The sequence below is a fragment of the Glycine soja genome, chromosome 3 (assembly GCF_004193775.1).
Source record: "Glycine soja cultivar W05 chromosome 3, ASM419377v2, whole genome shotgun sequence".
NCBI lineage: Eukaryota > Viridiplantae > Streptophyta > Magnoliopsida > Fabales > Fabaceae > Glycine > Glycine soja.
In genome coordinates, this window is record NC_041004.1 from 39,217,900 (window position 1) to 39,234,343 (window position 16,444).

General features: G+C 33.2%; 2 protein-coding genes across 3 annotated transcripts; one reads left to right on the plus strand and one right to left on the minus strand.

The window, feature by feature from the left end:
• The first annotated feature begins 1,353 nt into the window (after positions 1 to 1,353).
• On the plus strand, positions 1,354 to 8,435 carry LOC114406891 (histone acetyltransferase GCN5-like). The gene is made up of 13 exons (XM_028369739.1): positions 1,354 to 2,059; positions 3,022 to 3,086; positions 3,351 to 3,431; positions 3,660 to 3,731; positions 4,220 to 4,388; positions 5,338 to 5,381; positions 5,583 to 5,682; positions 6,090 to 6,158; positions 6,465 to 6,513; positions 7,244 to 7,362; positions 7,540 to 7,633; positions 7,836 to 7,977; positions 8,079 to 8,435. Exons 1-13 carry the CDS (start codon positions 1,496 to 1,498, stop codon positions 8,140 to 8,142), a joined length of 1,632 nt encoding a protein of 543 aa, XP_028225540.1. The 5' UTR covers positions 1,354 to 1,495; the 3' UTR covers positions 8,143 to 8,435.
• A 1,339-nt stretch (positions 8,436 to 9,774) lies between these two features.
• Positions 9,775 to 14,631, minus strand: LOC114406892 (tryptophan synthase alpha chain-like). 2 transcript variants are annotated; one of them, XM_028369740.1, is made up of 10 exons: positions 14,529 to 14,631; positions 13,886 to 14,085; positions 13,447 to 13,593; positions 13,306 to 13,371; positions 12,275 to 12,383; positions 11,841 to 11,917; positions 11,474 to 11,551; positions 10,490 to 10,567; positions 10,188 to 10,247; positions 9,775 to 10,101 (listed from the first exon to the last, which is right to left on the minus strand). In XM_028369740.1, the coding sequence occupies exons 2-10, from the start codon at positions 14,069 to 14,071 to the stop codon at positions 9,967 to 9,969; spliced, it is 936 nt and encodes a 311-aa protein (XP_028225541.1). In that variant the 5' UTR covers positions 14,072 to 14,085; positions 14,529 to 14,631; the 3' UTR covers positions 9,775 to 9,966. The 2 variants fall into 2 exon arrangements, with proteins under 2 accessions (XP_028225541.1, XP_028225542.1); XM_028369741.1 differs by lacking the exon at positions 14,529 to 14,631 and adding an exon at positions 14,275 to 14,403.
• Positions 14,632 to 16,444: the final 1,813 nt, after the last annotated feature.

Here is a 16,444-nt window from a genome sequence, read left to right on the forward strand (position 1 = left end):
CCTGTCCAGTCTTACCACACATCCACCGCAACATCCTCATCTCCGCTACACCTACTTTATTCTCATGTTGGCTCTTGACCGCCCAACATTCTGTTCCGTACAAAATCGCCGGTCTTACCGCAGTCCGATAAAACTTTCCCTTTAGCTTGATCGGTACCTTTGCATCACATAACACCCCCGATATTGAAAATAGCAAAAGCCACGTATGAATATTTAAAAGAATAGTACACAAGTTCATTTAAAAAAACACAAAGAATAAGGTTTATGCTATATACATTTCCTGTTTACTAAATACACATTCCTTCCCTTTTTTAACAGTTAATTTAGTTAAATAACCTTCTCTTTTCAAACATTTTCCTTTCCCTCACACACTCCCCTCTCACAACCCCTCTTATTTTATCAAATCTTCCTTCCTTTCATAACACTCCATCCCCCTTTGTTCCCTCATCGCGTCAATCTCTTGCTCTGACATTAGGATTTTTTATCCTCCAAAACTCCAAAGCAATACATTTACGCCTGCAACAGTTTCCACCACTTTCATTTCCAATTTTATCTCTGCTCATTTACATAACATAATTGATGCCTCAATGGTGTTATATATATATATATAGCTGTGCAGGACTGGATCTTAATTTTCTCCAACTGGATGCAAACAGAACATACTTTTCAGAACTCAATCTAATCACATTTTGAAAAGTACTTTTTGGGATGTTAAAAAATAAGACAGTGTTGCAAAAAGTACTTTCTAAAATGTTTAAAAAACAAAACAGTGTTATGGAAAGTATTTTTTGGAATGTGATTATATTGAGTTTTAAAAAATATTTTTCAAAATGTTGAAAAACAAAATACTGTTATGAAAAGTAATTTTTCAAATAGTATGCTCACACTTATTTTTATAAAGAACGCTTCAGAATTGAAAAAATAAATCTCCATATACCTCACCATACATGGTTTTGTGATTGTCATGTTTTCCATGTATGATGAAATTGAACAAAGTTAATGTGGTATCGGTATTAAAGCATTTTATTTATATCATGAAATTTAGTATAGGGGTGTAATGGAACAAAGTTAAGGTAAAATTCTAATACCTTTGAAAGATAAAAGAGGAAGAAGAGTGAAAATGGATGAGAAAGATTTAGAGAACAACGGAGATGGAGTATTATAGAGAATAGGCTTATAAACTTTTATTTTATATAAAGGGTAGTTCGGGTACAAAGGATATTTATGGCCCTAAAAATTAAAATTCAAAAGAGAAAGGGAGTGTATTTATAAAAAAAAGGAATCTGAAGAAGAATATTCTGAAAAGCCCAACAAGCCCACCGAACTGAAACTAAATTCATTCATCTTGACCAAGATCAACGAAAGTTTTACAAAACCAACGCCGAACAAAGGACCAACGTGTTGGCACTGCAAAGTGCAAACAAGCTCGATCACTTGAATAACTCAGTCGAAGATTAGATTCAGATTCACGGCGAAAGAACAAAACCCTAAAAAAATGGATTTCCACGGCGGAGGACCACTCCGTTCCCGCAGTTCCCAGTCCCCTTCTCCCTCTCACTCCGCCTCCGCCTCCGCCACCTCCTCCATCCACAAGCGCAAGCTCGTGTCCGAGGACCACGCGCCTCCCTTCCCCCCCTCCTCCTTCTCCGCCGACACCCGCGACGGTGCCCTCACCTCCAACGACGACCTCGAGAGCATCTCCGCCCGCGGCGCCGACTCCGACTCCGACTCCGAATCCGAGGACGCCGTCGTCGACGACGACGAGGACGACTACGACAACGACAACGACAACGACTCCTCCATGCGCACCTTCACCGCCTCCAGGCTCAGCAACCCTCCCTCCGCTCCCCGCAACACCAAGCTCAAGACCGAAAACTCCACCGTCAAAATTGAGAATTCTGACGGCGCCAAAGACGCCGGAGCCGTCGGATCTGGCGCCGCCGCCGCCGCGGGACCGGTCCCCGGGATTGTGGTTAAGGAGGACCCGACTAAGATTTTTACTGATAATTTGCAAACCAGTGGGGCTTACACTGCCAGGGAGGAGAGTCTCAAGAAAGAGGTAATAAGCACTTTGGTGTCTGGTTCATGCATTTCGTGAATAAATTGATTAATTGTTTTAATGTTATGTTTTGGAATTGTTTTGAGACTCGATTATTACTGTGTCAACCAATCAGAAATTGTTAATTGTGCTGACTTTTACATTACAATTACAGTGACTATTTAAAAGTCATCCCTAACATGATTTCTAGAAATTAAACTCTAATTCGTTTAGGTTCTGATCAGTTCGAAGGAGGGGAGGACATAGATTTTAATTGAGGAGAAGGGGAAGGGAAGTGGGGGATTTTGATTAGACACATTCCCTTTGGTTAAGAGAAGGGAGGGGAGAAGAGGAATTTTAACGGAAGGAAGTTATGGAGGTTAAATAACTCTTTTCTTGTTTGGTTTAGAGGGAAGACGTTTACTATCTTTTTAGTCCCTAAACTTTTTTGGATATTTGTTTTTTTTTTTTTTTAAGTGTATGCTTGGATACCAAAATTAATTCTAATATCTAGTTGAAGGCTAAAGCAACCAATATTTTGCTTCAACTTTTTCAATTTTCCACCATTATTTTCAGGGTCAAAATTGATTTTAGGAGGTATCCAAACACACTATATATAGTATATGCATTGACAGTGTAAATGGGATTTTACATTCTCATCCAATCACAAATTACAAATCAATATGTGTGGTAAGTTAGTTTATTTTTACAATGACTACCTTAAAAGTCATAACAATGATGATTTTTTAATAGTTGACATTGTTAGTGCATTGAAATTAAACTCTAATGCATTTGTTGAATATGAATATTTACTTACTTTACTTGTCGATGACTATAATTATTTGGTTCAATGTAATGTGATGGTTTCGCATTTGGGGCATTTTCATTGCTTTAGATTTAGATGAATAAATTGTTACAAACTGTTTTGAGGTGTAGGTGTTCATGGTTGTGACTAGGTTTGGTTGATTTTTTTTTTTTTTCAGGAGGAAGCAGGAAAGCTCAAATTTGTATGCCTTTCAAACGATGGTGTTGATGAACATATGGTTTGGTATGTATGTCTCTTTACTCTAACATTTATGCTGCCATGCCTGGTTAGATAGATAGTTTAACTGCTAATTTTTCCTAACACTTCAAATTCAATCATGCATGCATATAAGTTGTACATTACCCATTGTAACTGGGTAAATGAGAATATGAGATTCAGTTGGCAATTTTCTGTTTTAGATTAAAAGCTTGGCAAATTTTATTATTAGCAACATGATCAATTGATCGTTAATGATAATAAGTTCCACTTTTGTTATTTGTACCTTAGGTTGATTGGATTGAAGAATATATTTGCTAGGCAACTTCCCAATATGCCCAAGGAGTACATTGTCCGACTTGTTATGGATAGGTAATGTTAACAATCTGTTGTTTGGTATATTGAGATATTTCGTATATAAATTTTAGTTTGCAGGCATGGTCAGTTTTGTGAACTAGTTAATTAATCAAATAAGAGTTTTAAAATGTATCCTAGACTTTTCCCCTGAACAAGTTCTTTTAAACAGGTTCCCTTGTTATACTTGAGTTTTCTTTCTTCTTTTCTTTATAATCACAAATTCTTTTTATGTTAAATTTGTAGGAGCCATAAGTCTGTAATGGTTATAAGGCGCAATCACGTTGTTGGAGGCATTACATATCGCCCATATGCTAGGTAATAATTTGTCTCCATATCTTTTCTTCAAATTCCAATAGTCTGTTTTTCGTATCAGAATTTTCTTATATTATGACATACTTATTTTGTTATTGTTCCTATATTAATGTCTGAGAACTGTAAATTTTACAATAGTTATTATCAAAGATTAGCTAATTAAAAAGGTGAACTTTGTTTGTTTTAATTGTGAACTGTTGTGTTTTACATTATCTAATGCAAATTTCTGTTTTGGTTGCACATGGTAAAAACACTTCTATGTTCTCAAAGTACATAAACTTAATAATCTGGGATTGAGCTCGACTAATATTTTTATAGAAAAATCTCTGAATATAATCAATAGATATTATATTTCCTTGTTTTGTCTCTTTATATTTTTCTCTTGCCTACTTCTGTTTTATACTCCCCCCCCCCAAAAAAAAAAAAGCTTTACTTGCTAGGTTATTCTGTGGGGTTTTTTGGTTAATGCTGTTGTGCATTATGATTGATAGCCAGAGGTTCGGTGAGATAGCCTTTTGTGCAATTACAGCTGATGAGCAAGTAAAGGGTTATGGTACCCGATTGATGAATCACTTAAAACAGTTTGCACGTGATATGGATGGGCTGACACATTTCCTCACATATGCTGACAATAATGCTGTTGGCTATTTTATCAAACAGGTTCGACTATTTATATTTAAGACCCTTATCATCTTGGTAGATATTGCTTCTTTTATGTATTAAGTCAGAGCCCCATAGTAAGATTCTGAGAGAAATTGTTACTTTCTGAAAACAAATTTATTGGGTTTGAAAACAAGTTTTCAGGTCTGTTTTTCCTAAGTGCAACTTTTCTAACTTGTTACAAAAAGTAATGCATTTTTCAAATAGGTATCCTAAATATTACTCTCTTTGCCACATGGATTGCACCAGTTCATGAGGCAGGAAACAAATTGAAGTATTATGCATATTTCTAATATCACATTGCACCACCTGTTCCAATAGGAATAGTACAACCATGTGTATTATAGAAAAACAGGGTGACATGGCTAAAGGGGCTGACAGTACTTTGGTATTGGTATTAATTAGAAAAAGGCCTAATTTGGGTTAAAAAACTGTTTACTGTCTGACAATGGAGATTTTCTTTGTGGTCCTTGTTGGCTTGGTTAAAGAAGAGATACATCTAGACTTCATAAGTTGGCATTATACAGTATGTTTTATAAGTTCCTTACTGTGAAGGCCAACCTATCCTTTACTGGAATATATACCTTGTACCTACAAACCCATTTTAAAGCCCTGTTTCCCAAGTCTAGAAAATAATTGTCGGGTCATTGTGAACTGATTTGTTTGATTAGTGGAGGCCATCAATTTTAGTTCTCCTAAAAGAAACTTTCACACAGGTGTGTTTCCTGGTTAAGTTTATCTTATCTGATTGGTATAGGAATCTTTATCTTGTCCTCAGATACAGTAGGAGTGATGCAGGAATCTGTATATTTCTTTTGGTTTTATCTTTTGATTCTCTTGAAGGTATTCTGTACATTTGTGGGTGGGGTGGGGGGGCTATAAATGCCTGCCTGTTGAATTAACTGGATTCTGTTTTGGATATTGTGATGATATTTGATTCTGTTTTCAGGGATTTACAAAAGAGATTCACTTGGAGAAAGATCGATGGCAAGGGTATGATTGTACTTAATATTCTTGTCCGAAATCTATGAGCAGCCTGCCCCCTAGGCTATTCATTTTAATAATTTATTTCAAGGATTTTTATTTAGATTCTAAATTTTATACCCCATCGAATAATAATTTCATCATTCACCATTTACTTTTGTATGCTGTATACCATCTATGAGAATATATTTTAAATAATTGTCATTTCAGTTATATAAAGGATTACGATGGAGGAATTCTCATGGAATGCAAGATTGATCCAAAGCTCCCTTACACTGATTTGTCAACTATGATCCGTCGTCAAAGGCAGGTAAGATGATTTCTATTTGCTAGTTTTTTTTTTCTTTGCATTATTTGAGATACTCCAAGATTAGTGCATGATAAGATATACTAATGAAAGTTTTAAATAAAAATTTTAATATATTTCTTTCAGTTAAGTAAACTTGTTAACCTATTTTTTACTTAAATTGAGTTTTACTTGCTATAGGTTTATCTCTCACCTCATATGCTCACTTTCTGCTAAAGGGTGTGTAGGGGGGTGTCAAAAACTTTGCAGCTGAGAATTGTGATAGAATGGGATCTGATTTGTTTTGCATGTATATTATCTTCATTTCTATCTGATGTGTAGCATCTGTCTGCTAGTTTTTATTGTCAATCGTTTTTACCATATTTTTCTCAATTCATGGTGTTTTAAGTCATTATTGGTTGTAATTGTAGGCAATTGATGAAAAAATCAGAGAGCTGTCAAACTGTCACATCGTTTATGCTGGAATTGATTTTCAGAAGGTACAAGGCATTCTCAATTTTCTGTGTTTTCATCATTCATGTATAGCATTTAAATTTTACCTATATTAAGTGATTTTGTTAAATTTGGATTGTATTGTCAACTCAATTCAGATTTGCATTTGACATATTTGCACAATTACACTGCATATTTGCTATTTCAAAGTTGTGTGGCGCTAGGTTAGAGGATCATGCATTATATTGGGGGTGAGAGTCACATTTTGCTTCCCATTTCATTTCATATATTAGTAAAATCATTGAGCATATGGAATATTAACTTTTTTCCCTCCTGATTAACACAATATGCAGAAAGAAGCTGGTATTCCTAAAAAAATTATTGATGACATCCCTGGTTTGAGTAAGTACTTAATTCCCAATCTGAGTTTAATAACTTGGCAGTAATTTTTGTTTGGTACCTACGGGAAAAACTATGCATTACCTGTCTTTGAAGATAGCATGCTTGGTGTCAATCTTTGTTATTTTTAGGTTTGCTAACTTTTGCTGAGATGTCAACCTCCTGTCCAAGTTCCTGTGCACAGGGGCTAACCTTTTTGCTGCTTAATGCTTATGACCTTGGTGTCAATCTTTCCCTATGTTACCTCGCTATAACTTTTTCATTGCCTCATACATTTGTTGTAGTTTTAGTGTTGATTTTGCATATCTAGATCAGTTTTCCTGTGATCTATGTAGGAAACCAGTGCTATGTTTGAAAGTTCTTTGAGCAAAAGGAAGGGAAGTCGCTTCCCTTGCTTTGGAGCCAAAATTTAAATAGTAGAGTGACATTATTTTTCTTTATTCAATTTAAAATACACCATGCCTTGAAACTCCAGTGGTAAGGATGGGGAGAACGCATCCCCTTCTTGTCTCATTCTCTCCTTAAAATTTTTCCAAACATGGGCTAGGTAACTTTATCCTCCCCCTGCCCTCCTTACCTCCCATCCAAACATGGCATAATAGATTTGTTTATCAACTGGGATGTTGTTAAAATATTGGCCCATATTGTCCTTATGAGTGAGATGGTTTGTTTTTGCCTGCCATTGATAATTTCCTGATTAATGTTTATGTTGAATCACTGAATGCAACGATAGGAGAGGCTGGGTGGACTCCTGATCAGTGGGGTCATTCACGATTCAGAACTTTAAATGTTTCTTCTGACAATGCTACTAATCAAAAACATTTGAATGGGTTTATGCGTTCACTTCTAAAGGCAAGTTTCTTAGATGTTCTTCACCTTGACTTTAATTTCCATTGGAAACACTGCAAATTCCACAAAATCATTGATAAGTAGATCCTTATTCTTGGCAAATCAAAATACGCATGAGACCAGAATAATTAGTTGGTTGGGAACTTGATTCTTAAAATTGGTTTTCATATTTTTGAGCAGTCAATGTTCGATCACGCTGATGCTTGGCCATTCAAGGAACCAGTTGATGCACGGGATGTCCCTGATTATTATGACATCATCAAAGATCCAATGGGTAATGATCTGTATATTTCATATTAAATTTACCTTTATCTAGAAGCATGATAATTGCCTTAGCTATCTGTTTTATTAATCACATTCATTTATATGATTTACTCCCTTCGCATCTATTTCTTACGTTTCATTCTGGAGCTAGTTTTATCTTATGAAAAGTCTTATCATCTAATGTCTATAATATATTCGTAATGTGAGCGCAGATTTGAAGACAATGTCTAAGAGGGTGGATTCAGAGCAATATTATGTAACATTTGAGATGTTTGTTGCGGATGCCAGAAGAATGTTTGCGAATGCACGCACCTATAATTCTCCAGAAACCATTTATTACAAATGTTCTACAAGGCATGTGCTCGTGCTTCCACCTCCTGGATGGGTGTGACGTTTCTTACATTCGTAGATTTTTTTCCAGTGATGTTTCTTACATACCTAGATTTTTTATGCAGGTTAGAAGCCCACTTTCAAAGCAAAGTGCAAGCAGGCCTCCAGCCTGGTACCAAAATTCAGTAGGGACACTTCAATAGACCCAAAGATGTTATTTTTGTATATAGTTAATTTTCCCCAACTAATTTATTATTTCATAGTAGTTGTTACTTTAGCCAATGCTATCCAGCGTAGTTGCGTGAATTGCGTTATCCCTGTTAGTCTTGTGCTTGGGCAAACAGTTGTTCCATAGCATAAATTATATTGTGGGATTAAACTAGGTGACAGGCTGGTTGTTAATATAGTCGCTCTAATTGTATTTTCTCATTGTTCATTGGAATTTGTTTTCAATAGAAAAATTAAACCCTGTCCCAGATCCATTTTTTTGTAATTACTTATTGATATTACAAAAATTTAAAATTTTGAATTAATTGAACGGCTATGCCTGTTTGTTCAAATCGTCAGGTGAATTATACTTTCATGTTTGGCCAAGCAAAATAAAAGGAACTTTAATGTTTTTATAATTACATTGATTAAAGGAATTATTGAAGTTATATTGTTTAGATCAGAAAATGTAAATAGGTGGGTGGCAAAACTTACCTGAGTATTTTAACCAGGGGTGTTTGCTGCTGCAGTTTCTTTTATCATTATTAAAAAGTCATCTGAATCAAATAAAAAATCACATGCAATCCGGTTTAGTTTGAATTTAATACCAAATCTGAATTAATCTTTTGTTGTTTTTACTAAAAATTAAAATATTTATTTTGTTGAAAATTTTCTGTTTCTTTTCATTTTTTTATATAAAAAATCTCATCCTTTTTAATTTAAATTCTTTTCAACATTTTATAATAAAAATTTGCTTACTTTTTATCTATTTTAAACTAAACATTTTCAAAAAGTTGTCCAAAAAAGTGATATATATTGTATAAATGTTATATTGTATAAATAACATTGTAAAATGTCACAAAATACTGTAAATTGCAAGTGGTATGCACCGTTTAAAATGCATAACCCTAAGCATTATAAGTGTTGCACTTTAATTTGGTTTGATTTAGAGACAAACCGCAAATTGAATCGATCAGTTTGAAAACAAAATCTCAGACAAATTAAAAATAATACCCGTTTGATTTGGTTTTTGACTTTTTTTAATTGTTTTTGGTTTTAATTTTGAATTGGTTTGGATTTGAAAACCTCTAATTTTAACATATTGACTTAAAATTTGAAATCATTAGTTGAATTGAAGCAGTCTCACGTCAGTTTATCTAGGTGCATTTGGTGGTTGTTTAAAACATGAAATTAATTCTGTAGTTATGTACGGCAAGTCTATTGAACTGGTATTGCTTTTACTTTAGTATTTTATTTTTGACACGGACAAGGTAATATAAGTTGTTTACGGGATTATTTTACCAATCTGCTTGAAACATACTAAAGAAAAGTTACAGAAAAAGGTCTTTTGTGAATTTGAATGAAGTCAGTTTCTCGTGTGTTACTGTTGCCTTGTGACTGTCACAAACTTAAACTCACAATGCTAAACATTTTGTACTCTTGTATTTTCTTCACTTGCGCAAATTTATCAAAAGATACTGATGCAGATGATTCAATCAGTATTCAGTTAACCAATCATAGAATAACAGGCAGCATCGAACTAATTACTCATTAGGAAGGGTCTCATACAAGAGACGAAATGATCAAGAGACACAATCAGCACGGCTCAACGAGTGAGGAGATGAAATTCATATGGGACATTTATTTCAGTAACTAAGAAATCCAATCATAATTGAAAAGGAAATAAAAATGTCAAAACTACTATATCATGAACAGAAGAAAAACAACTGAACCGCATTTTATTGAATCCAATATCTACGATGACGACAACAACTACATGAAGTTCGAGCTCTTAAAACATATTTTTTAAGGAAGTGCCGCTTTTAAGGAGCGGGTGAAAACTTCAAGTTCTTTCAATCCCTCTTGAGGAGATTTGGCCTCACCAAGCACCTTCACTATAGCACTGCCAACAATCACACCATCAGCTCCCCATACCACTACCTGTAACAAAGTATTCGATTTGATTGATTATTAACCAAATTGAAGTAGAACTTAGAAGCATTCTAGCATATGGACTGAGAACTAACCTGTTTCACATGCTCAGGTTTTGATATTCCAAAACCAACTGCCACAGGTTTAGTAGTTGCCTGAATTACAAGATAAAAAGAGAGAGATTCAACAAGTATAAATATTGTGATGAACCAAGTTCAATGGTAGACTATTGTGTTTGTTTATCATAATTGATCAGATATCAGCTCTTGCAACCAAAGAGAGTGGGAAGACCAGAGGAGGGGCTAAAAAAGTAGGGAAAGAGAACAAAACTTTTCAGAAGAATGAACAGAACCTCTTATATACAACTAGAGTGGAGACCAAGATTAAATACACAAACCTCTTTAATTTCCTTCAAAAGAGACTGAACAGAACCACTAACTGATGCTCGGGCTCCAGTGACCCCCACTGAGCTCACCTATAATTCAAATCAACAAATGGATAATGATGTTTGCCAGCAGATGTTCCCGAGATAGTTATGCAAGATATTTTCTGTTTTAACTATCATTGTATATTTGTATCCTATTTCCAAAAAAATGGGATCGAGGTGATTTGCTATCACCGTCAACTTTTAAACCCAATTTGACATGTGAACTAAATAAATTGTTTGAAAATTCATGCCTTTTCCAAGCTCCAGTCTCAAACTATATCAAAATCAAATGTTTGGAAACTTCAACATCAAGTAATATGACTAAACTTGAACAACTTAAAAAAGAATAAAAAAAACAAACCTAAAATTATGAGAAAACACCAAACTTTTACAAAATAAATAAATAAATAAATATTGTCAATTTGCATGATTGGCTACCCCAAAATATGTCCTAACCCAGCCTAGTAAATACTTCAAAAAGTAACCTTCATTTTTTGAGAAAAGAGAAAAACATCCTAAAAGAATTTTCCAGGTTCCATCTTTTGACCTTTTATACTTTTGGTAATTCGTATATTGATTTCAAGAAAAAATGTAAGATTAAACCACATGAATAAAGCAGAGACAAATGTTGTCACGGGAAACTGTACCGACTCAGAACAAACAATAGTTTTGTCTCCTTGGAGTAAAAAGAGAAGGTTAAAGAGAAAGTTAATAAAATTAAGATGCATAACTAAAGCATGGCATTTTGACTTCGACACTGGTATCTTTGAATATGAGGCAACAATAATGAGTTCAGAGTTCTAGGAACATGCTTAATGCATGAAAATGACAAGAAAAGAAAATCGCAACATACTTTAAATCAAGAGCTTAGCAGTCCGGAGTCAATGGAGTTATATGAAAACTAAAAAGGCAAACCCAAAAACAGAAGCTGCTAAGGTTAAAAGAAGCTCTTACAAGATACACAAATCCTTCTGCCACATCAACAATGGCTCTCATTCGGTTTGTTGGAGTTGTGGGTGTTGTGAGGAGTACCTTAATGATATCAAAGAAACAAATATACTAACAAATTTATACATAGTTGCAAAAAGTATAATGCAATAGAACAGAATGGTGTTAATCATAACAAAATTCCATTGCTCCACAATCACCACCACCATGTATCCTTTGGTGCGATTAAGTTGTGGATTTCATATTTATAAATTCAAATTATAAAAAAGGTTTACCGCTAGTTTTCTATCATTATGAGCAACGCTGCAAAAGTATAAGAATATTATTTGAAATCCAGAACTAAAGCAAGAGATCATTTTAAAGTTAAGCAAACCAGTTCAATTCCATGTTTCTTAGCTTCTGTCCTTAAAGTTTCCGTCTCCTCCAGAGGGACATCTGGGACTACAAGCCCTGCATACATATGGCAAAGAACAGAACATTATCCTCGTTAACACACTACAACAAAAAGGGACAAAATACAAACAAAATCTTATTTCATAACTTTCCGAGTGGGCGATGCTGATATAGAAGCCATAACCAGGACTAGGCAGGAGAGTGAAGAAAAATTTTCTTTTATAATGATAAAGATTTAAATTAGCAAACCCAAAAATCTAACATTAAATAGTCCATGGTTTAAGTATTGGGAACTGCTTCCTTATCTTGTCTATACATTTTACAACACTGCTTTATCAAGTATAGAAAATAAACCCAAGAGCAGTAAGGTAATACTAAACTATTAGGCAAATCTTTACTTGTGTTGAGTCTTACCATGTACACCACTGTCTCTTATAGTGGACATAAATTTATCAGTACCACGCTTCAGTATTGGATTGTAATATGTAAACAGTGCAATTGGACATGACAGTTGCGGAACAACCTGCCAAATCAACCATTGCAAAAGGATCATCAGTAAGAGAAGATACACTTGACAAAGCAATAAAAGAGAAGGTTTTTGAACTACCCTTCCTTATAAATAGGAATGATTGCTTAACTAGGTAACAATGGACAGAAAAGATATCCCTCCAAATGTTCTTGTTGATGGAATACATCATGCTTTCACGTGTTTAAATAAGATGAATGGAATGAAATGAATAGATGCAAGCAAGACAATAGGAAGTATAATATAAAAAAATGTTTTCTGTGCAAACTTACTATGAGAAATAGCACCAGATTTTAACTATCTATCTATTATCTTATACAAAAACAACATGTTTATGAGACATGAGTACATCACTAATTACAAAAGTAGAAATCGTTCAAGTTATTTTTTCCTAAAAAATTCCAATAGCAAGATAATAGACTATGATAATACGGGTTAAGAGCTTAAAGACCTTAGGGTCTAACAACGTCTCCTTTACCTTTAAGCATGTTGATTACCGCTGATTTAGTATCTGACGTAGTCAGTATTTTATAGCTATCTATAATTTACAGAAATTACTGTATCCTAGGAAATTAGATATCTGTATCATTTCTCCTAGATTGAGTGATATTCTTTCCTGATTTTCTGTTAGCTCCAGTATTTATATACTGATGTACCATAGAATAGAGCATTGCTTAAGTCAACTGAATCAGTGCAAGTTATTCAAGTCTATTATTCTGTTCTGGTTTCAAGTAAGAACAGGAGTAGAGGATGGATTGGCATTGCTCGTTCAAATTTAGTAACAATCTAGCAACTTAGGATATTTGCACAGCTAACTTGTCAATTTAAGACATCAAAATTAGTTACTGCAGTAGAGCTCATTACTCATTAGCTTTTGACAGTAATAATTAATAAACGACAAGGAGTTGCACAAACTTACCTCCTTCAACATATCAATAATCGCATTCAAATTGGTCCCCTTTGCTAAAGATCTTGTAGCAGCAGCCTGAAGAGAAAGACACACAGTTTGAGAATCAGGTGGTACTATATATATCACTAGAAAAAGAAGAAAGCACCAAACCTGGATAACAGGACCATCTGCCAAAGGATCAGAGTATGGAACACCTAGCTCAATTATGTCAGACCCACATGAATCAAGCACTTTCAGTGCTTCTGCTGTGGTTGAAAGGTCAGGATCACCAGCAGTGACATACGGGATGAAAGCTACCTTGACAAAAATATTGAAATATACTTCTCAGAAAATAATCATTTGGCAGTCAAGAATAGTATTTTGACTCATATCCCTTTGCAATAATCTTGATATGGTACAAAAAATAACCAACCAACCAACAGATAAAGATTATAAACCAACAGAGAAAAGTCATTGGTTTGTAAATGCATAGAAAATGGAATCAGAAAATTTGATTAATCACAACTAAAGAAACAAGCAGGCAACAGCAACACAGTGCTATTCAAGTTGAAATGTGACACGATGAAAAACAGAAAAAACAAGCACTTACTTTTCCTTCTTTTTTCAACCTGGTGAATGTTGCAGAGAGTCCCACTGCTTCCATGGTCCTGATAGCAGCCACGGGAGTGTGTCGTTTCACGGAGATTATAGCTTTCTTAGATGAAAAACAAACATTGAAACCAGCCTCAGGTTTCTTCAATTGCAAGAAGCAACTTGACTTCAGGGCAAGAGCCATAAAAATGAGAATCACTGAAATTTACATGAAATTAAGCATAAGGGTTTCCAATTGAAAGGAGAAAAAAAAAACTCAACAGCCATGACCACAATATCACTGAAAACGAAAAATAAAAATAAATCAATCTTTACGGAAAACAAAAAAATGCACCAATGCACCAATGCACCCACCCAACCCAACCCATCAACATCCACAAAAACTACCTAACTAAACTGGTCATTGGGTTGAATGATAATTCCATAGAACATTCATTCTAGAAACCCATTGAACAATCACAGAGCTTTTCACCAGAACCATAACCCATTGGATAAGTGCTAAAGCAATGAAGCAAATAATATCAACACATGCATTTTCACATTTCATCCTAACCAAAACAAGTAAAGGCAGATATTTTTTGTACCCAAAAATCGAAAAAAGTTAAAATGAAGTTGAAAAAGACGCAGAGTCAGAGACTGACCTTATTGGGTTTCTTCTCCTTCGTGATTGTGAGTCCTTTTTCTGTCTCTCTGTTGCAACATAAGTCCAACCCTTCCCTAATGCCTAATATTTATATAGTATTTTCCTATGTTGTGTCTTTGTTTTTCAGACATGTGGCCAATTAGTACACAACATTCAACTAATTGGAATTTAATTAAGGTATACATTAATTGTGTTTTTTTTAAGCCATAAAAATTAAATACTGGATTTTACAACACTCACACACACAAACCCCTTTTACACATTAATTTAATTGTGTTTCCACCCTTTTCAGGAATAAACAAATCTCATTTCTTGGAAATTTTCTATCCTTCGGTTTCAGTTTTTTATTCATTTGGTTGGTTTATATTCTAGATATGGGATAAAGTTGATGTATGATGCAGCTATTACTAGTGAAGGGTAAGATCCAATGTATATAGTTGTAAAATATTAAGAATGTCATTTATTTTTATTTTTTCTTGAGGTGATTTTATTCAATGTATGGTTGGAGATTAAATATAAACTTTTTTTATAAAGAATTTGAGTCATAATTTTCCATTTGTAAATAACTAATCCCAAATATTCAATATAAGAATACTTTCTATTGGCGTTTTTTAAGAGTTATATTATTAATTAAATAGAAATTATTTTAGATAAATTTTAAAGTTATTATTAAATTTAATACTTTTATCATATATGTTAATTTCTAACTAGATAATAATGTAAAAGTCAGTATATTGTTTAATGTATTCTAATTGAATTATTTTTTTAACATTTTTTAGAATAAAAAATATATACAATACTATAAAAAATTAATATTTTCATTCATTCAAAGTCTGTATATACTGTTAAATTTCATAATATTATATTAAAAGTCAAAAAAGATGATTTATGATCAATTCATAATATAAAAACTTGTATATTAATAATATAATGTATATTTGTTAAACTCATTTTAATATAATATTATTGATTAAAGTTTATGTAAAACTTATTAAATAAACATTTTCAACATTATGATTATAATATAAAAAGGTTTGAATAAAAATATGTATAACGTCAGCAGTAAAAGCTTCTATTAATAAAATTATTAAAAAAAGGTCAAATATAAAGGAGTAAAAGCTAACATATATTATTAAGTCTTGTGTAAGTTTCATTTAAAATAGACATGCTTGATTGTATTTTTATTCACACAAAAAAAATTTGTGTTTTCTCTCTATGATTTATCAAGTGATTTTAGTCCTATTTGTTGACTATCCTATTAGCGTTGATTAGCTTTTAAAGTTATCAAATAAGAATAACTTTTGAATTAGAATTCATAAAATTAATTATGACTTTATAACCAAAAATCATAAATCTTTATATGACTTTTACATAATTATCACTTTGTAAACTGATTTTTTATTACAAAGTCATACGGTTACTCTTAGATGAGAATTAATTCAAAAATTAATCGCATGTGGTAATTTAAAAAAAGTCCTCATCTAAATTATTAGAAATTACTCAAAATGAGACTTGAACTCTCACTATTCTATGTTTTAACATCGTGCATAACAACTATTAAGTCACGTAACTTTTTTTTATATATTATAAAAAAAGTATTTTGTATATAACTTGAATGCGAGGAAACCAAAAAAATATAAATATTTAGTTATTTACTATTACTATATAAATAATATAATATTGTAAGATTAAACAAATAATAACTTAAACTTAAGTGTATTTTTAATTTTGATAGGATACTCATTTGATGTTTTTATTCCTCATAATTTTATTGTGAAGAACTAAAATGGGTATCTTCTAACACGAGAGTAATATAAAAACCATCCGGCCAACACCACGTGTCGTTGCTTGTAGATTGCAAGCTCACTTTAGCGAGCATATGTGGTACTAAGATCGAAATTGAGATGGAGAGTC